Below are 21,685 nucleotides of genomic sequence, written 5' to 3' on the forward strand. Positions count from 1 at the left end.
AAGGACTACCAGTAGTCCCTATCTGGAATGAAAGACTGGAGGCATGAAAAGAAATTGTCTTAATTAAATAAAGACAAACTGTTTAGTTTATCTTAACTTATCAGCAACACTGCAAAGACAGAAAAGGGTAAATAAAAGATGGCAATAACAACTTAAATCATAGGAATCAAGGGGTCCCCATTGCTTCATGAAGCAGCTTCTGAGGATGCTTGATTTAAAGCTGTTGGAGCAAAATACTCTTTTAAAGCTTTGCACATTTCCATTTTGAGACTCAAATTCACAAGAGAATTTCTCAGCAGGAAAGTTGAAATTAAAATAATTTTTCCCATTATTTTTTTCTTTTAATCTTGTGGTCTGAGCGTTGCTGTTTAGGGAGATCCTTTCATTCACTAACAACCAACCAGCCCCAATTATTGTTGATATTGGCCTAAGAGACACAAAATAATGTCCTGAAATAGCCAAGAAATGTTCAAGAGAAACAGAAGTAAATTACTTTTGGTTAGCAGCTTTAAATGTGCCATATTTATTTACTTTAAAATATCTCTGCTGTTTTTCAAAACAAGTTTTCACAGTGCAGATTACAGAACTTAAATGATACCATGTGATGACAAGAAGCTTCTTGTTCAGGCATTTCCAGCTTACCTTTATCTGATAGATATCGTTTTGGCAGGATTCTCTGATTATTAGAAATAGCTTCTTATAATCACATGCTTTTGTCCTCCTTACCTTCTGTTAGCCTCTTCTTTGACTTGCATTTTTTTCAAGCTACAAAGCCTTCTCCGATGACTTTGGCCTGCACATTATGTGTAAAAAAACATAAGCTTCAGCTTCAGTGTTAATAGTTTCAGTGAGTAATCTGATTTTACTTTATCTATTATTGGATGATTGATTTCTCTTGCAATTCAAGATGCAATCAGAAAATCACTCCAATCTCCAGAGGTTAAGGGCATTGCCTTGTGGCTGTTTTTGTTAACCCAGGAACCTAGCAAACTTTTAATTCTGTAATTATAATTACTGCAAGTGTGGCACACAAAAATGGCTTTTTTCTTTTAGGAAAAAAATAATTGTATAAAATCAGTGATTACCTATTGGTGAACTAGGAATATGGTCAATGTATCATCAATGAGGGATCTCTTGCAGGATAAGATTGGCTCAGGGATTCCTTCTCAGAAAGTTATGAATGTGCTGCAGTATGCTTCAGAACCGTCCAAGAGCAAATATCTTACCCTTAAAACAACAGTATCAGTTGCTTAATGAATGTGGGAACTTGTCCAATCAGGAAAAGTGTACAGATGTAAACCAATATGTTTTTGGTTTGATTTGGTTTTTTCTGATACAATGTGGCTACAATGCACACATTGTTCAATATAAGGAAAGGTTGGGTAATGTGACGAACATTGCATAATTCAAGAGTACCCTTTTTCCTTAATAATAATGAACTCTGCTGAAGTTGCACAAACAGGCATTGCAAAACTGATATGGGCATATTTATCCTTACTCAGAAAATGTAAGCACTTCCTGATTACTCTGTTGATGCAATCATTAAAAGATCTCCGTATATATACGTATATGAGACAAGATACCACACATCTCTCTCTCAGAGAGAGAGCTGGCAAGGCAAGATGAAGCTTTGGGCTGGTTTCCACCTGATCTTCCTGGTTGCTAGTTCTGTGGAGGGAGAAGTCTCAAATCATGGCACTGGAGGACTCCAAGACACTGAAGCCACTTGTTGTGCACGTGAGTTCTAGCTGTCTGATGTTTCAGCTTGGTCTTAGCCTCTGTGTGGTCCCTAAGTGCAGGAGCAGAATGTTAGTACTTAGTTTCCCAGGAAAGCCAATTCATAAAAAAAAGGAATACTTGCCTCACATTCTTTCTACTGTCCACAACTACTGTGAGCATGAGGACCCAGATTGTTGGAGGCAATATGCTTATCCTGTAAACTGCTTAGAGAGTTCTGTAAAGCACTATAAAGTGGTATATAAGTCTAAGTGCTATTGCTATCTAGGCACTGCTGACTAGCAGTTTTGCAGGTAAAGAGATGGCTCAGGAACAGGTGAGGGATGAATTCTGGCTGAGGGAAGTTCTGTTTTAAGATTGAGCATTTCCTGAGGGTGTTGGTGGCATTTAAAGGTTGGAGAAAGTTGATGAGTTGTGATGCTCTTTAAGGGAAAGGGGCTCCTCTCAAAGCAGCAGCAACTTCAGAATAGTTTTTAATGATCAATAAGTTACTTTTTAATAAATAAAAACAGAATTGATCCTGAGCTACTGGGTAATTTTCAGATGACATTTTGTATATGTGGAACATGTATTAGCTGGGGTTTTGATATCTGTAAAACATGATTAAAATCTTTGCCTAAGTATTTGCCTAACCAGTTTTATGTATATACATGTATAAGTAAACATGAGAACAAGAAAGTTTAATCCTACATCTTCTAGATACACACAGGGCCTCCTAATCAGTGGTGGGTTGCTCCCGGTTCGCACCAGTTCACAAGAACCGGTAGTAAAAATTTTTAGTAGTTCGGAGAATAATAACATTGGCTGGCCATGCCCCCGAACCGGTCCCCAGCCCGGTCACCGCTCACTTACCCCGCCCACCTTATCAGAGGCTTTTTTTTTTACTTTTAAAAGCATTTTTTCTACAAACTCTTCAGCTGAAAAATGCTTTTAAAAGTTTTTTTTAAAAAGCCTCTGATGATTGTGCAGCTCAGCTGGGATCTCAGAAGCTTCTAAAAGCATTTTTTCCTGCAACCTCTTCAGACGAAGAGGTTGTAGGAAAAAAAATGCCTTTAAAAGCCTCTGGCGATCCGATCTGACTTGCCTGATTGTCAGAGGCTTCTAAAAGCATTTTTTTCTGCAACCTCTTAAGGTTGTAGAAAAAATGCTTTTAAAAGTTTAAAAAAAAATGTTGGCCATGCCCACCCAGTCACATTACCCCCCCCACAAGCCATGCCCACAAAATAAGCCACGCCCACAGAACCAGTAGTAAAAAAATTTAGAACCCACGCCTGCTCCTAATGAACTCTGCTTTACATGAAAGCCCCTGGTTTCACATTGTATAAAGGGCGAAGATGAGAGCTGGTTTAGTGTAGCAGTAAAATATTCAGACTAGAAATTGCGGGACCATGAGCTCTAGTTCTGCTTCAGGCACAAAGTCATCTTCTTCAGGCACAAAGTGACCTTGGAACAGTCACTCTCTCTCAGCTCTAAGAAGAAGGTAAGGGCAACTTCTGAGAAAGATTGCCAAGAAAGCTGCAGAAATTTGCCCAGCAGTTGCCAGGAGTCCAGACTCATTTAAAAGTGAAAGAAAGAGAAGAGAAGAGAAGAGAAGAGAAGAGAAGAGAAGAGAAGAGAAGAGAAGAGAAGAGAAGAGAAGAGAAGAGAAGAGAAGAGAAGAGAGAGGGAGGGAGGGAGGGAGGGAGGGAGGGAGGGAGGGAGGGAAGGAAGGAAGGAAGGAAGGAAGGAAGGAAGGAAGGAAGGAAGGAAGGAAGGAAGGAAGGAAGGAAGGAAGGAAGGAAGGAAGGAAAGGGATATATATATATATATATATATATATATATATATATATATATATATATATAGGTAGGTAGGTCTCTGGTTATTCGGGTCTTCTCCCACGTAAAATTGGAAGTGTCTTGGCGACGTTTCGACGAAGTCTCATTCGTCATCTTCAGGCTGGTGTTCTCGGCTTCGGGCTTCCAGGAGCAATTCCTGGAAGCACGAAGCCGAGAACACCAGCCTGAAGATGACGAATGAGACTTCGTCGAAACGTCGCCAAGACACTTCCAATTTTACGTGGGAGAAGACCCGAATAACCAGAGACCTACATACAAACACCCGCGAAAACCTGAGAAAACATATATATATATATATATATATATATATATATATATATATATATATATATATATATATATATATATATATATATATATATATATATATATTTGAAAAAGGAAGGGGAAAGGGAGAGTCAAAACAAACCAATACTTTTAAGAAGTATGCACTGTTGCGTTAGAGAAAAGTCCTTGGGCAATAGCCCCCTAATTTCATTCTCGCATTCTCCAACAGCCCAGGAACAGAAATAACATTTATGTGTGGAAAATAGAAGTGGAAGGAATTTTGTGTCTCTTTTATACCTTAATCACCTTGTGTTCTTCTCCACCCTGATTTTTTAGCACCTCACTCGTGCTATTTTGGTTTAATGTGAACCTATTGCCCCATAAGGAAACCACACTGCTTCTTTTCTGTTTTTCATGTTGTGTCCTTTTTATGCTCTTTCTCCTATGCCAGAGTTGAAGGGCTTAACACAATGCGGAAAGGACAAGATTCTTCTCCAAGGTCAGGCTGGGATACCTGGAATTCCAGGTGTGCCAGGAACAAATGGATCACCAGGGCTAAAGGGTGACCCAGGTCCTCAGGGGCCCCCAGGTGAGTAAATGCCCATTGAAGATGTCATTCCAGGTATTCGCAACAGCTTATTTGCTGTCTTTCCTTGCAACAGTGGGAAGCAAACTTTGCATTAATAAAGCTGCTTGCCTAGAAAAGAAGTTGCTGGCAGAGAGACAGAAGCAATTCTCTTTCTCCCAAATGCTAGATAGGAAATGAAAATTGCATGTTCTTTAGTCAGTAAGAGGATCCTTAAGATCAATGTCTTAGCAAAGAAGTCAGGAGATGCTTCTTTGGTTCTCTGGTATTGTGGGAACATTTTAAAGACAGGAGGATTAGGTCGTTTTGTTCTATGAGTTGTTCTTATGCCCATGAGCCTTCTTCCTTTCAGGAGAATCAGCAATGCTACTAAGGATTTGTTGGTCACTACCCTACAAATCCAACATAATTTCATACAAATCAAGACTCTCAACAGCCCTGAGCTAAAATTCGAAGCTATCATCTCAAATCCAAACATCTTTCCTCTTTGATTGTTTGCTCTCTGGAAGCTGCAATGTCTGGCTTCAAAAGTCTTTTGAAGATGTATTTTGATGCTCCTGAGCTGGTCTTTCTCCTCCTCTTCTTCAGGTGAAAGAGGATCTGCTGGGATAACTGGAAAAGCTGGACCAAAAGGAGACAAAGGAGACAAAGGTAATACTGATTGAGATCAGAAGTTGTGCAAGAGCTGGATTAAAGGGGAAGCATCGGCCCGCTTGTATGTCACCAATCACACTTTATTTCATGGTGTCCTTGGTTGAATGGTTTGTAATACAGAACCAAATGTTGATAGCAGTCCATCACTATGAAGAATGGACAATACACTGGCATCTAAGAGATTATTCTTATTTATAGGCCTTATGGACCTTTCTGTTTACCCACTGCACAAGAAATTGCTTTTTTTTTTCTTACAGGAGATGCCTGCAGCTTAGACAATTGTCAACCAAAAGGTATGTCTCTTCTTCCTCTTTCTCAATAGCTTCCTAGTTGAGTTGCTTCAGTCTTTCACCTAGATGGCTAGCTGGATGATTCTGGGCCAAGAAACCTGGAAGCATCAAATGCAGAAAGCTTGTTTTGCTAGTGTCAGCCTTGCCAGACTATTATAACTATGCTAAGATGCCTATAAATCTGCCAATCAACTTCCTTTGACCGAGCACATTCCTATCTGTGCCAACTACAATCTCCATCATTTGCAGCAGCCTATCTATCTTAATGGATACAATGTACAGTATTATCAGTCATTTAATGGACTGAACTCAAGTTAGAAAAGCATATTTCTTTTAGCTCCACCCTATTACACTTCTAAGCAGGATTCATAGTCTCAATACTCTCACCAAGTTGTTATTTCCAGAAGCGTTGGCAGCCAATCAAGTATAAAAGCAGTACAAGTTATTAATGTAAGCAGGTGGAATTAATATAAGCAGGTGATAAGAGCTGATGACTTTTCTTCCTATCTGATTATTTCCTACCAAAATATCTGCAATTAAAATTACAAGAACTTACTAAGCCATCTGATAAGCTATATTTTTATGTAACTTTACAGAAAGTCAGTAAATATGTAAAGCTGTTGAGTCCTGAGACAGTGCAATACTTTACATTCAACGTGGAAATATGTAATTTCTTAATCTTAGAATGAAAGGCTTCTCATGGTCTGAGAAAAAATAAAAACTTGTTATTGAATATACACTATATAAAAGGTAGTAAGATATAAGAGGAAATTCAGAAGATACTGTTGAAAATCCTTCAGAAGAAATTACATCATCATATATAAAGAGAAATGGCAATTGAACTGACACGATTCAGAATGCATGCGGGAACATGAGATAATATATTTAACAACAGGAAGATGGAAACATCAGAAGAATATTTTAAAAAGTTCTACTAAAAGGACACTATAGTACTTCAAAGCTTTTGTTAGGTGACAGCTGTGGCCATGAGCATCTTTGCATAGGTATATCTTGTAAGCCAGTTGTGTCATTTTCTTGACCTGGAGTCCCTGCAGGTGACCACTTATGCCCTGATCACTTTATGATTGAACTAATTTAAAGAATTCTACATAGGGCTATCCTTGAAGACTACCTCGAAACTACAATTGTTTCAAAATAGAATGAAACAAGCAGTAATGACCCTGTCTCATTGCGCCTATGTGATCACAGCGATGAGAGTGGCATTGGCTGCTAGCTGGCTTCAAAATGCTGGTTGTTCCCTTTCAAACCTTGTATGGCTTAGGACCTGGTTACTTGAGGGACAGCTTTTCTTCCATTGTGTCGGCTCACCTCCTAGTTTCTGGCAGAATGGATCCCTCCTGTTATATAGCAATAGCAATAGCAATAGCAGACTTATGTATTGCTTCACAGTGCTTTACAGCCCACTCTAAGCAGTTTACAGAGTCAGCCTATTGCCCCCAACAATCTGGCTCCTCATTTTACCCACCTCGGAAGGATGGAAGGCTGAGTCAACCTTGAGCCTGGTGAGAGTCAAACTGCTAAATTGCAGGCATCTGGCAGTCAGTAGAAGTAGCCTGCAGTACTGCACTCTAACCATTGTGCCACCGTGGCTCAATATATTGTCCTCACACAGGATCTAGGAAGCATGACTTCTCTGTGACCATAACCTTCAGTGGACAAAAATGCCAAATGCCAAATCCAATCTAAACATCTGGCTGGCTGGGCAACAAAATCATAATAATAACACTTATATAAAATTACTTTAAAAGTGATGAAAGACCTGGTAAGAACTTGGTAAACATTTTGAAGTGAAAATAATATTTTTAAAACATTGCAGCCCTGAAAGAAGGGAATAATGGCTTTCTAGAAAATATGTCCTCAAGTTTTAAATTTTACTTGGATGCATATGCTTACTGGATGAAGAGAAAGAAAGGACTTTGTAGTAGCCAAATTAAGAATCAGTTTTGGACTAGTACAAACTCATTAACCACAGGCTGAGGATCATTATGATACTTGTTGTTTGCATGTATCAACATTCCCCAATGAGACTCAAACTCCCATCAGCAAGCCCAACAGTTCCAAAGATATCTACTATGATTCTCTTTTCCCCCTGGAATTATCATGCTTTCTTTATGCAATCCCTTTTTACAAGGGATCTCCATGAATTCATTGTGCTACAAGCATTCATATTACTACAACTGAGACTATAGTGATTTCACACTTGGGAGTTCTCCACAAAAGTCGATATCAGTCCCAGATATCTATTTGCCTGAACTGATCCACTCATTTCTTCTCCCTATTCTTCCTCTAGAGACAGAAGCCAGAAACTGCAAAGACCTCCTGGAACGTGGGGAGACCCTGAGTGGCTGGTATACAATCTACCCAACCAAGGGGAACCCGATGCTGGTTTTCTGTGACATGGAGACAGATGGAGGAGGCTGGTTGGTAAGTGGAAGCCCAAGAAGGAGGATGAAGAGATACCTGAATGCATCAGAAGAGCAAAAAATCCCATGTTACTATAATTAATCTTTTAAACAAGCAGGCTCCATGCTATCATTTTTGTTATAAAATAATAACAGCTATTCAGTCTTCTCTCATCTGAAGAGATGAGTGATGGACAAGTAGCAGCCCCAGAGCTGAATGAGACTCCCAAGTCCCCTCTTGGGATTTGAGCCAGGAGAGTAGAGAACTGAAGGCACAAAGATGGTCTCAAGGAGTTGCTCCCCAGTTATGACTTAGAAGGAGAGTCATAGTTCTATTCAAGGTCTTTTGCAAAACAGACTGAAAGGCAGTCCCCCACTTCAGAAATGGCCTAAGATTAGGACAGCAGCTTCTCCATCAAACAGGTGCAGAGGTATCGCTCCCTTTTTCTCCACAGCAATTCCAGAGGCGGCAGGATGGGTCTGTGGATTTCTACCGTGACTGGGAATCATACAAGAAAGGATTTGGGAGGCAAGGATCAGAATTCTGGCTGGGCAATGATAAGATCCATCTTCTCACCAGCTCTGGTAAGACCAAAATCTCCTCTTCTACCTGATGCTCACTTTGATACTTTAAATCAGTTTACACAGACAATACTTACCTATATCAGAATTAATTTTCCCACCCCACTCCAGGGGAAGGATACTGCAAAATCTCCATTCCCTCCCCTCCTGGGGGAAGGATATTGCAAAATTTCCACTCCCACCCCACTCTGGGGCCAGCCAGAGATGGTATTTGTCAATTCTCTGAACTACTCAAAATTTCCGCTACCAGTTCTCCAGAACCTGTTAGAACCTGCTGGATTTCACCCCTGATCTGTACCCCTCCTCACTGCCTTAACCAATAGTATGTACATAGAAAATTATTAAAAGATTGACTTCATAATGGTAAAGGAAAAAATGGCAGTTCAGAGGATCACCTTCTGATTGTGCAAAAAGACTGAAAAAACTCAAGTGAAACTGGAGTTTAATTTATCTGGGACACCCTTTGTGCTCCTGTGATTCTGTTCCTCTATGCTGGCTACTCATCATTGCTTTTGGATGGACATGGATCATAATCCCACCATGATCATGTTCATATGGAATGGAAGTCTATATAGTGATTAGCAGGCTTCCCTTCAAGGACTTCGAGTAGTTCTCTAATAGTATCTATCTTTTGGTGTTCAGGAACACAGCAGTTGAGGATTGATCTTGAAGATTTCAATGGTGTCAAAACCTTTGCAACATATTCCAGTTTCAGAATCACAAATGAAAGTGAAAATTACAAATTAATATTGGGTTCCTATTTGGATGGCAACATGGGTGAGTAATACAGAAAATGCCTCTGCATTCTAGTACTTTCTTACAGTGAATAGAACAAATATAAATAGTTGCTTCAAATAGTGAGATGGGCAGAAAATAAATTGAATCATAGAAAAACTGGAGAAGATAACAAAATACAAAGACCTGCAAGCAGAAATGGAATATCTGTGGCAAAAGAAAGCAAAGGTAGTACCAATAGTAATAAGTGCTTATGCTCATGTACCACCACTTGAACACCATTGGCATTGACAAAATAACCACCAGTCAATTGTAAAGGCATGTTTACTTGAAACAGCTTGCATGTTGCAACAATATTGTAACACAATCAAACATCAATATCTGCCTATAATAGGTCCTTGGGAAGGACTCAATAGGTGGATAAAAATGCCAAATCCAATCTAAACATCTGACTGCATAATAATATCACATGACCTGATGCAGAATGCAGAAACAGTTTAAGCCGGGGGCTGTCTAATTCCTTTCTAACTTATCAGAGGAACAATATGGGGGTGTGAATATGAAGAGGCAGCCGTTCAACTGGTCCAGGGAGCAAAATGCAATCCCAGACTCAGGGAACCTATCCATTCTTTGGCTTAATGTGTTAATGGGGTTCAGACATTCTGGTTTATCAGAAAGATTTACATCGTGACCTGTTAGATCAGTGGTTCTCAACCTGTAGGTTGCGACCCCTTTGGGGGTCGAACAACCCTTTTACAGGGGTCGCCTAAGACCATTGGAAAACACATATTTTCAATGGTCTTAGGAATAATTTTATGGATGGGGGTCACCACAACATAAAGAACTGTATTAAAGGGTCGCGGCATTAGGAAGGTTAAGGACCACTGTGTTAGATGGACCTCATAGTGATGCATTGAACAAGTCAAGTTAAGTAAGCCATGGCTTCAAAAAAACAACTAAAATCATTGAAAAACACATTGTATCTTCTTGACTGGGCTAGTGATGCCAATGTTCAAATCTAGGAAATTGTGCAAATAAACCAGATGCTCTAGCATTTATATTTGATCCCTTTCTAATTCTTAGTGGTGTAGAAACATTTTTCATTGGTGAAAAACCCTGCAGGTTTGTGTTCCTGGAAGACATAAACTTAGTGCTTCCCTGTGATTTCCTCCTTTTAGGTGATTCTCTCTCTGCACACAATGAATATGCATTCTCTACCAAAGACAGAGACAATGATATCTATGATGGAAATTGTGCCGTAAGTTTCAAAGGAGCCTGGTGGTACACTAAATGCCACTCTTCCAACCTGAATGGCCTGTATCACAAAGGCGAACATACCTCTTATGCTGATGGCATCAACTGGCATGCTGGGAAGGGGCATAATTATTCTTACAAGTATGCGGATATGAAAATTAGACCACAATAAATGAAACCACAATTTCACAGATTCATCAACATGACCCAAAATTCTTCTTCTTCTCTATTTTCTCCTGGGGAAAGAAAAATTAAATGCAGCAAATCTTTAAAACTGCTCCTTTGTGTGACTGTTCTCTCTTGTAGAAATCCCTTTTTTATTTAGATGGGGATGGGGTTCAAACTCTTTTCCTTCTTCATTTTCCTTTTTTTTTCCCTGAGGAGAGAGTGTTCCTCAATGTGCTACAAAGCTGATGTTTATTGATCTATAATCCATAAGTAGGTAAAGTAGCACAATAGTTTCTACTCATTTGTGGGTCTCTGCTTTATGAATCAACTTCAGTAATAGGATTCACTTGGACCTCTGTCTTGGGTAAAGCATCCTTGGAAGGTTTTTATAAATGAACTGCCTTAAAATGACTAAGTTGGCAGAAGCAATATCAGAGATAACAATGTCAGTGTTTTTTATGCTCAAGGAAATCTGACAAAGAATGTAACTCAGATCAAACCTGAGAATCTACTTGTAAAGAGAAAAATTATCTTTGCTTCCTTCCAGCTGCTGATTCAGTCACATCATTCACACTTAATAGGAAGTCTAACTCACTAAATAAATTGGTCTGACTTGTTTCTGTAGCATTTTACTTTATCTGTATGATTATTACATGCTTTTCTGAAGGATCTGGTGTTTTACAAAAGTTGAAGCCTTTGGGAAAGTGTTTTCAACACATACAATGCAGTTTAATGCTGAGAGGAAATGCCTCCAGAAGGGAAAAAAGCTTGTCTCTCATCTCTAATTTGGCTGGCAATGAAGTATTTTAATCTCCAAAGTATAACTACAAGCCCTTGAAGGTTATTCAGAAGTGATGGTTCATCCTAGACCAGAGTTCCCCAACCTTTCTGGGTTGGTAGAGTGGGGGAGGGGGAAAGAGGGGATGATTTTGTGGGAGGGGCAAGTGCGTGTGCATGTGCGTACATGCACAAGTGCCCACAACTTTCACACGAAGCTGGTGCAAGTGGGGCCATGAGGGCCCACAATGTGGCCTGCGTGAGTGGGGCAGCAAGCGCCTGCAATGACACTCGGTTGAGTAAGGCTGTGCCCATGCGCAGATACACACATACATGGCCCGGTGGCAATTTAGCCCACAGCCCAGTAGTCGGCTGTGTCCCACAGGTTGGGGACCCCTATCATAGACAATGAAGATCCCTCTCTCCATAACTGATCCTGAGATCACACAGCTCCAGAGTGCTCTTTCCATATCCTTTACTTACTTCACTTTACTTTTATTTGATTTATATACTGCCCTACTCCCGAAGGACTCAGGGCGGTGAACAGCCAACAATAATATATACATATATATTGTAACATATATACAAAATTTAAAAAGCAGAAATAAAATTGAATTAAATAGTTTGGCACAGACAGATTAAAACCCCAATCAATTTAAAACAAATTTAAACTTTGAGTATTAAAAATATTAAAAAATATTAAAATATTAAAATTGTTTAAAAAGAGGGAGAAAGTTAGGCCAGGCCCACCTGTTGAAATAAAAAGGTCTTTAGAGCGTGGCGGAAGGTGCGCAGATCCGGGATCCTCCGTATTGTTGTGGCCCCGCCCTCTGAGCCTGTCCCATCGGAGGAAGAAAGCTCCGAGCATGAGGAAGAGGAGTCAGCCAGGCCTCCCTCTCCAGGCCCCTCCCCTCCGGCATTGTCTCAAGTGCCAGCCGAGGGAGAAGAGACAGCTGATTCAAATCAGAGTGATGAGGAAACATCATTCCTGGACGCACGCCTCTGAAGGCGTGATAAACGTTTGCAGCAGCTTAGGAGGCGTGCTAGGGATTAGAACTGAGTCACTGGACCACACCCCAGAGACTATATAATAGAGGGTAGTGGTCAAAGGATCCTTGTGACGAACAAAGCAAACCTTGGATAGTCACTAAAGCCTCGTCCGGAGCTGCTGAGAGAAAGATTTAAAGTGTCGGACATTTGGACACTTGAGTATTTATCTTTCTGTTTTACTTTGAAAATAAAGTCACTTGGCAGACGGTGTGTCTATTGCTGCCAAGTGGGAGATAAGAACTGGGTGCGTTCCAAAGTGTTTCCTTAACCCTCGACTGGCTGTGTGTGTGTGTGTGGGTACGGGGACAGATCACGTATCTCCGGGGGGAGCTTGTTCCAGATAGTAGGTGCCCCCACAGAGAAGGCTCTCCCCCTGGGGGTCGCCAGTCGACATTGTTTGGCCGACAGCACCCGGAGGAGCCCCTCTCTATGAGAGCGTACCGGCCGGTGGGAAGCTATTGGTGGTAGTAGGCAGTCCCACAAGTACCCAGGTCCTGAGCCATGGAGTGCTTTAAAGGTGGTAACCAAAACCTTGAAGCGCACCTGGAAGACCACCGGGAGCCAGTGCAGCTCGCGCAGGAGGGGTGTTACATGGGAGCGCCATGTCGCTCCCATTACCACCCGCACGGCCACACTCTGCGCCAGTTGGAGCCTCCGGGTGCTCCTCAAGGGGAGCCCCATGTAGAGAGTGTTACAATAGTCCAGGCGGGAGGTGACGAGGGCATGAGTGACTGTGCGTAAGGAGTCCCGATCCAGAAAGGGACGCAACTGGCGAATCAGGCGAACCTGATGAAAAATCCTCCCGGTAACGGCCGTCAAGTGCTCTCCTAAAGACAGTCGTGAATCCAGGAGGACGCCCAAGTTGCGCGCCCTCTCCGTGTGGGCCAATGATTCACCCCCAATAGTCAGTGATGGCACCAACTGACTATATCGGGACGTCGGAAACCACAGCCACTCAGTCTTGGATGGGTTGAGCCTGAGCCTATTCCTCCCCATCCAGATCCGCATGGCCTCCAGGCACTGGGACATCACTTCAAGGGCATCGTTGTGTGAACTTCCACAAAATTATTTCTGGATGCAAAATTCTAGGATGGAGTTTCATAGCCAGTTCTTATGAATTTATACTAACTTTTTATTTTGCTAAATAATAATTAAATTAGCTGCATTGTTATGTTTTGGCACAGAAATTCAGTGTGCAACTGATTTTGTTTGCAACTTAATAAGAATCTACAGCCCCAGAAAAATAATATGATTACCTGTGTCTGTCTGAGCACATATAATTGTTACATAGGACACTAATATATTTGTTTATAGCAAATGTGTTCCTGTGAATAGTGCACCATTCAAAGTAAGTTAAAATGTCTCCTATGAGGATTAATATGAACTGTGTAGGATGTGTGGAAGTAGCTAGGAATTGTGCATGGATAATTTGCAATTGGGCCATAATAGGGATGAATTATTTTAGCTCTGTCATTTTGTAGATCTAAATCCCATATTTATTTATTTATTTATTTATTTATTTATTTATTGCGATTTATATGCCGCCTTTCTCCCTAGGGACTCAAGGCGGCTTATAAAATGACAACTTCAATACAAATCACAATACAATACCAAATTAAAATCAGTAACCCAATTAAAAAATGATTTAAAATTATACCAGTGTACCCCCAAACGGATCAGTTTAATTGGCGGAAGAGCCACGTCTTCAGCTCGCGACGGAAGGAAAGAAGGTCGGGGGCTGTCCTGAGCTCAGTGGGCAATCCATTCCAGAGGGTCGGGGCTCCCACAGAGAACGCCCTCCCCCTGGGGGTCGTCAGCCGACATTGTTTGGCCGACGGCACCCTGAGGAGGCCAACTCTGTGAGAGCGCACAGGACGATGGGAGAACGGCTGGAGATGGTCCTGCAAGTACCCCGGGCCTAAGCCATGAAGGGCTTTATAGGTGAGCACCAGCACCTTGAAACGTATCCGGAGTGCCACCAGTAGCCAGTGCAGCTCACGCAGGAGAGGTGTTACATGGGAGTATCTAGACGCCCCCGTAACTACCCGCGCGGCTGCATTTTGGACTAGCTGAAGCCTCCAGACACATCCCAAGGGCAGCCCCCTGTAGAGGGTGTTACAGTAGTCCAACCTAGAGGTAACAAGGGCGTGAGTGACCGTGACGAGGGCATCCCGGTCTAGGAACGGGCGCAACTGGCGCACAAGACGGACCTGTGCGAAGGCCCCCCTGGTTACGGCCGTCAGATGGTCATCTAAAGACATCCTTTACTTAAGGTTAATTAAGGTTTCCTCTAGACTGAGATAAATTATCAGAATTGCCTGGGTCAAAAACCATAATAAGCTAGATCAGAATCAATTTTCCTCCGTAGGGAAGAAATAAAGCTTTCCAAGACGGTAAAGTAAAACAGAGACTCACCCATCAAAGATTTGTTTCAGCCAAAACCTGACAAGGCAAAGTGAAAGTCAGCCAAACTCTAGCCAAACAATTCTAAAGATCTTAGACTGAGCAGTTTCTAGAGTAGAGACATTCTTATAAACACAGAGTTGTGCAACCATGTAACAACAGACTCGGAATCTTTGCTTTATACAATTTTATTGCTACAGGGATGTTATTATTGCCGGTAAGACTGATATACTTTAAGATTGTGTTAGCAACTTTTTGAGCTCTAATAGAAAGCTCACTCACTTCATTATTCCAATCAGTAAAGGTAACCAAGTTACTTTAAGCCCTTAACTTGATTCATTTGTTTTTTAAATTGATTTCCCATGTAATGGAGGAATTAAAGTGTATTCTAGATTAAACCAGGACCTTTATTTTTTAGTAATTGATTTCAAGAAATTTTCTGGAAGAATAAAACACTAAAGCATCTAGGCCCATTTAGGTTACAGATAAGGTGCCTACTTAACAAGATGATTTCAATCTTCTTTAGAAGAAGATGGATATAGGACAGTGGACAAGCATTATGGGGTAAAATATTTATTTATTTATTTATTTATTTATTTATTTATTTAATTAATTAATTAATTAATTAATTAATTTTTATACTGCCCTTCTCCCGAAGGACTCAGGGCGGTGAGCAGCCAGGGTTAAAATACATGCAGTATAAAAATTAAAATAATTTAAAAATAATTAAATCCAATTTGGCTTTCCAATTTTAAAACCCCTTACCCATAAAATTAATCAATTAAAATTTTAAGCCAGCCCAGCTCGCTGAAATAAGAAAGTCTTCAGAGCCCGGCAGAAAGTACGGAGGTCCGGGATCATTCGTATCCCTGGGGGTAGCTCATTCCAGAGGGCGGGTGCTCCCATAGAAAAGGCTCTCCCCCTGGGGGTCACCAGTCGACATTGCTTGACCGACGGCACCCTGAGGAGACCCTCTCTGTGGGAGCGTATTGGCCGGTGGGAGGTTATCGGTAGCAGAAGGTGGTCTCGTAGATATCCAGCCCCTAAGCCATGGAGTGCTTTAAAGGTGAGAACCAAAACCTTGAAGTGCACCCGGAAGACCACCAGAAGCCAGTGCAGCTCGCGCAGGAGAGGTGTTACATGGGAGCGCCATGTCGCCCCCATAATCACCCGCGCTGCTGCATTCTGGACCAGTTGGAGCCTCCGGGTGCTCCTCAAGGGGAGCCCCATGTAGTGAGCATTACAGTAGTACAGTAGTCCAGGCGGAATTTAGAAAGAACTGTAATTGTGTCATTTATGTAGAAATTGACTAAAGAACAAGGATATAGCCCTAACTCTTCTGAAGATGAAATGGTTAAATCATCATTACAGATGCCTCTAAACTGTGATGTAAATTTGGATTAACAGAAGGAAGCAACAAAAATTGATTTTTTTGCTCTTTGACTTTAATCAAGCAAGTAAATATATTTTGATTGTTAAGATTGGGGAAGTGAATTAAAGCAGCATCTTATCAGCTCATTTCAGTAGTATTATGACTAGATATACAATCACTGTATATTATGGAACAAAAAATTCAGACAATAAAATGAATAACATGTGTCACAGATTACAAACAGCAGAATCTGATCTTCATAAACAGAATTTGAAATGTAGAGCAATTCAGAAGAGAACAATTCTGTGGGCATATGGAACAGATGCTTAGAAATTTGCCTGACATTGTAGGCATAGAGGAAGCTGAGGTGGAGTATGTGATGAAACAGAAGAAGCTCTGGAGGAAGTAAGTCAAGCAACTCAGCAGTTTCTGTTTGATGGTGGACGTTGTGTATGTCTGTTTGTGTGTGCGCGTACATGTGCCTGAGTTTCAAAGTGACTTGAAACTTTACCTTAGCAAAGCAACTCTTTTTTTTTTCAAATAATTTTACTGCATTTTACAAAGCAGAAACATTAAAAACAACATAAATCAATGATTAAAAAATGATTAAGAGTAAAAAAAAAGAAAAAAAGAACAGGGACTGAAGTGTAATAAAAAAGTATTTTTTAAAAAAACAGAAATATATACAAAGAATGGCTTTCAACGTCTTCCAAAGTTATAGAGAATGCTTACTTTTGGCTTTAGTTTAAAACTATACTAAAATGTCAATTTTTCCCAAAAAAGAAAAGGGGAAATAAAAAAAATCATCAAATCCATATGACAAATTTTGATGTTTCTTCATCTCCTGCAAAAAAGTCCACAATTAGAAATGAATTTCTTCAGTGATTTTTCTCTCACTAGGGCCATTAACTTGGCCACTGTTGCCAGTTATGCCATTTTTATTACTACTAATACCTACTATTTGTGGACATTGTAGGAACTTTTCAATGCTGAGTGTATAAAGGTTGTGCATTTTTCATATATAACAATAAAGCACTATGTGATTTTTTCCCATTGCTTTATCCATAATGTTACGAACTATTCTCCATTGTCATTATAGGAATACCTGTACTGAACTGTTTTATGAGTGCATATAGAATTGATGAGGTTGATATCTTGTGGCCAACACTGCCATAGTGTGGAGAACTTCTGCATCAACACAGCATTATATTTTTCTTAAAGTTTATTGCATAGAAATAAAGAAATGATCCATCAACAACCATTTAATTCCATATGCATTACTGCACATTTTTAAAATCATTTTAGATATTTTATTGTGGACTCCCAAGTTGCTTTCTGAATTAGATCAGACAGAGTACTACTTGTACACAGCATGCTTAAATATGTGTGGGCAGTTAAAAATGAGATTCCGAAAGAAAAGGGGGTAATGACTGAAACCCTTAAATATATTAAGGGTATGAATGAGGTTCTAGAAGGCAGCATTTTCAATATTAAGCAAAAAATCAAGAACATGGGGACATAACCTCAAATTGACAGGAGATAAATTCAAAAGTAAATTTAGAAAGTATTACCTCACAGAAAGATTAGATGCTTGGAACCAACTTTCAGCAGAGGTAGTAGGTTACCCATCAGTAATTGAGTTTAAATATGCTTGGGATAAACACATGTACATCATTTATTTATTTATTTATTGGTTCGATTTATATGCCGCCCTTCTCCGGAGACTCAGGGCAGCTTACAATGTGTTAAGCAATAGCCGTCATACTTTTGTATATACCTGCTTAGTAGGGCTTTTGCCCCCCCCCCCCCAAGTGGTGTTCTTTTTTATACAAAGTCAGCTTATTGCCCCCACAATCCAGGTCCTCATTTTACCTACCTCGGAAGGATGGAAGGCTGAGTCAACCTTGAGTCTGGTGAGATTTGAACTCACAATCATTGCAGGCAGCTGGCAGCTAAGTGCTATTTAACAGCACTTAGTCCCCTGCACCACCAAGGCATCCAATAAAAACATAAAAAATTAAAAGAAATATTTAAAAAAATCAAAGAACAAATTGGATGGACCAGTAAGTCCATTTCTGCCATCAGTTTTCTATAGTTCTATGTTTCTATATAAGATTAATTCATTTTAACTAAAAATGATACTTATTCACAATGTGCCTAAATATGTTTGGGTTGTTAAGATAATTGGTATAAATTGTCTGTTCTTCCTTAAGAGTGACCTGGGAGAGAGATTCTTGGGTAAGTGGGCTGAGGCAGGGAGGAAAGAGAGTGAAAGGAAAGTAAATTGGGAATTAAATGATCCAGGCTCAAAATGGCCATGAAGGGTGATACTGGATTAACTATCCAAAAACGCAGAGGAGCTGAAGCTCTTTGTTCCTGGATAGCACAAATGGGGCTTTCCTTGAGCAAGGTCAATAGACTTGGGTGGACTTGGGAGCTGGGTCAGGCTTGATTAACACTGTTGAGTTAAAGCAGGGAAACTTGAGCTTCAGCAAAAAGATCTGTTGAAAAGAAACAACAAAGTTGGAAGGGATATTGATTTCTTGTGACTGCCCTGGTTGCTTCAACCTTCCTGTGACAGAGTCGCTGGTAGAGCAAGTCTTCACAGATTGGGCCCTGATTGCTTTCTTCCTTTGGGTTCTCCATTGGTTTGGCTGTTCTTCTCTTCTGAGCTGAATGTAGCTCATTCAGTTGATCTTCACAGCAAATTTATTCATTCATTAGTTCAAAAATGATATAATTGTCCAACTCTGACTGACTGTTTTAACATTTAAAAGGTGTGTGAGGTTTCAATTGCATGTTTCTCTCCCCACCCCACCCCATATACCCCTTATCAAAGGTGGTATTCAGCAGCTTTTGACCAGTTCTGGAGAACCAGTAGTGGAAATTTTGAGTAGTTCGCAGAACCAGTAAATACCACCTCTGACTGGCCCCGCCCCCATCTATTCTCTGCCTCCCGAGTCCCAGCTGAGGAAATGGGGATTTTGCAGTAACCTTCCCCTGGAGTGGGGAGGGAATGGAGATTTTACAGTATCCTTCCCCTGCCACACTCATTAAGCCACACCCACCAAGCCACACCCACAGAACCAGTAGTAAAAAAAATTGAATCTGACCACTGCCCCTTATCCTCAAGTACCATTACACAGAGGTTGCAATTGAAGTGACAAGAAAACTAGCCATTAACTGGAATGAAAAAAAAATTAAACTGGAGGTGTGAAAAGAAGACTGTTGTCTTAACTGACTGAGAGAATACAAGCTTCATCTTTCCACAGTAATAGCATGGAAAGGTAGTCCTCAGTTCCAACGGCAATTGGGATCAAAGTTTCCATTGCTAAGCGATGCGGTTGTAAAGCATGATGTTACAAGAGGGCAATTCTCTCTCCCAACCATCTCCTCTACAATGGAAAAACTAGAAGGGTCTCTTCTAAGCCTCTTTCCCTGCCCACTCTCTAGCTGCAGGCTATGTTGTCCCTTGGTAACATCTCTTCACCTATTGTCCTAAGATCTTTCTCACATACCATTACAAGAGATGTTTTATTTTAATGTAACCTGTTTTTATGGCAAGACTGGCTAGGCTAGGACAAATTGCTTTTTGGGAAAAGCCTATTAATCTACTTGCTAGATATTAATCTATTTTCTAACCTTTCACTCTGTATACCATATTTTAAAAAACAATTTATTCTATACTATACTTGTCTGGATATAAAATACATTTATAATCCATAAGAATTTATGAAAATTGCAGAAGGGATTAATTTTTAGTCATGCATTAGATACAATAAACTTAGCCAGGATAATTGAGGTAGTGTCAGTTTTTGTCAGGGAGTATTTATCCAAGAAGGAAAATTGTAAAAGCTTGTCAGATGTAAATGCCTTATTCTCTAATGTGTAAATAATATATGAACGGGGTATCAGGGGTTAACTTATTCTTCACTTCTTAATGTATTCATAATTCACCACTCCCACTCATAGCTCCACCCATTGCATATATAAGGAGCCACCTACACCCTTTTCTTTGCTTCTATCTGTGAATATTCAGTGAATATAGAATGCCTATTGTAAATAAAAGGAAATATATTTAAACCTTTAACTCTTACTAATATTATTGAGTCTGATCCTGAAAATATTGCAACAAGCTGGTAGCAGAGGATGGTTAATTGACTCAATAAAAAACTTTAAAATGTCTAAGAAAGATAGGCCCAACACCAGGGCCTACAGCAAAGAAATGGAAACAGAACAAGAAATAATCAACGAATCCACAAACGCAATTTCGAGAGAATCCGAAGAATACACCACTGAAGACGAAGAAATAATAGATGAAATTGATGACCAGAAGGAAATCGAAATAGAGAATAACGAACTCAGGTCAGAGATATTAAAACTATTAAAGAGCCAGAAGAATGATGAAAGCCTCATCGCGAAACTCCAAGATATGCTGAAGAACAGCGGAGCAGCGAGAGAGAAAAACATCACTAATGAAAAGTCTAAAGACCCAAAAATAGTGAGTGATATGACTACAGAGAAAGTCATTATGAAGAAGAAAAACGGTGATCCCGCGCGAAATTTTGAATGGCAGCCATCTTGGTTTCAACAGGCCTCCAGGGTGAGCGAAGCAGAGCCAATCAAAATGCTCAATTCAAAATTTCTGGCGCGAAAAACGTTATCAAACAACGAAAATGAAAAAGAAGATTCAAACTCCTCAGAAGAATCAGAATCAGAAAGTGAAGATGATTCAACAAACTCCCAAATAAAATCAGCAATGAAAACGCTTTTTGCTGCATTTGGGCCAAAACTAAAAATTAACAAACAGCTACCGAAGAAGCGAGCGAGCAAGCCGATGCCTCAAGACCTGCCCGCTCCCATCCTGACTACGAGGACGCCGACGCCCGAACCCAGAGAGCCCTGCCGGTACCGCCCTACGCCACAGACCGAAGCAAGCATCAAAGCCCTCAGGGGAAGAGGAAGAGCAGCCGCCGTCGTCAAGACTCCCAAAATCGAACCAGAGACCGATTCATCTGAAGAGGAGCAGAACGAGCGAGCCACAATGGAGAGAACCTTCCACGACGACTCCAAAGAAGAAATGGACAACGCGCATGCGCAAAACTACGCAGACGGTCTGGGAAGACATGAACTGGCGAGGAGACCATGCAGACTCGTTGCGAGCATCCCCATGCCGTTTTGCAATTTTCTACACTTGCGAGACCACGGACTACCTCAGGTTGTAAGTAATGGACACAATAATGTCGGAAATTTACCCAGTGACTTCCCAAAGCTAAGGGTTGATGGCGTTAATTTGCAAGAATGGTATCAACAGCTCCAGGTTGTCTTTATGAAGGAAAACTTATTATTTTTTATCACTAGTCCCCCAAAAAGACCTTGGACTCTAAAAATAGATTGTTTACACCATAGAGCATTTTTCTTAATAATATCTAGTGTGTCTCCTGCAATGTATCATAGCATTAAGCCAAATCTGACTGTTTCAGAAATCATTCAATGCATGTTTAATTTATTTCACAGTGACAGTGTAGCTACCACCACAAGGATGTCTA

The 21,685-nt window shown here is 40.5% G+C and overlaps 1 protein-coding gene across 1 annotated transcript; it reads left to right on the plus strand.

Moving 5' to 3' along the window:
- The first annotated feature begins 1,519 nt into the window (after positions 1 to 1,519).
- Positions 1,520 to 11,152, plus strand: LOC117667003 (ryncolin-3). Its single transcript, XM_034420128.3, has 8 exons — positions 1,520 to 1,737; positions 4,294 to 4,431; positions 5,017 to 5,079; positions 5,340 to 5,375; positions 7,684 to 7,817; positions 8,251 to 8,380; positions 9,020 to 9,154; positions 10,291 to 11,152. Exons 1-8 carry the CDS (start codon positions 1,623 to 1,625, stop codon positions 10,536 to 10,538), a joined length of 999 nt encoding a protein of 332 aa, XP_034276019.1. The 5' UTR covers positions 1,520 to 1,622; the 3' UTR covers positions 10,539 to 11,152.
- Positions 11,153 to 21,685: the final 10,533 nt, after the last annotated feature.

Source organism: Pantherophis guttatus, chromosome 1 (assembly GCF_059756535.1).
Source record: "Pantherophis guttatus breed Tessera chromosome 1, ASM5975653v1, whole genome shotgun sequence".
Classification (NCBI taxonomy): Eukaryota; Metazoa; Chordata; class Lepidosauria; order Squamata; family Colubridae; genus Pantherophis; species Pantherophis guttatus.

Coding starts and splice junctions, on each gene's coding strand:
- LOC117667003 (XM_034420128.3), top strand. CDS start 1,623: ATGAAGCTTTGGGCTGGTTTCCACCTGATCTTCCTGGTTGCTAGTTCT. Junction 4,432..5,016: donor AGGTCCTCAGGGGCCCCCAG/GTGAGTAAATGC, acceptor CCTCTTCTTCAG/GTGAAAGAGGATCTGCTGGG. Junction 5,080..5,339: donor AGGAGACAAAGGAGACAAAG/GTAATACTGATT, acceptor TTTTTCTTACAG/GAGATGCCTGCAGCTTAGAC.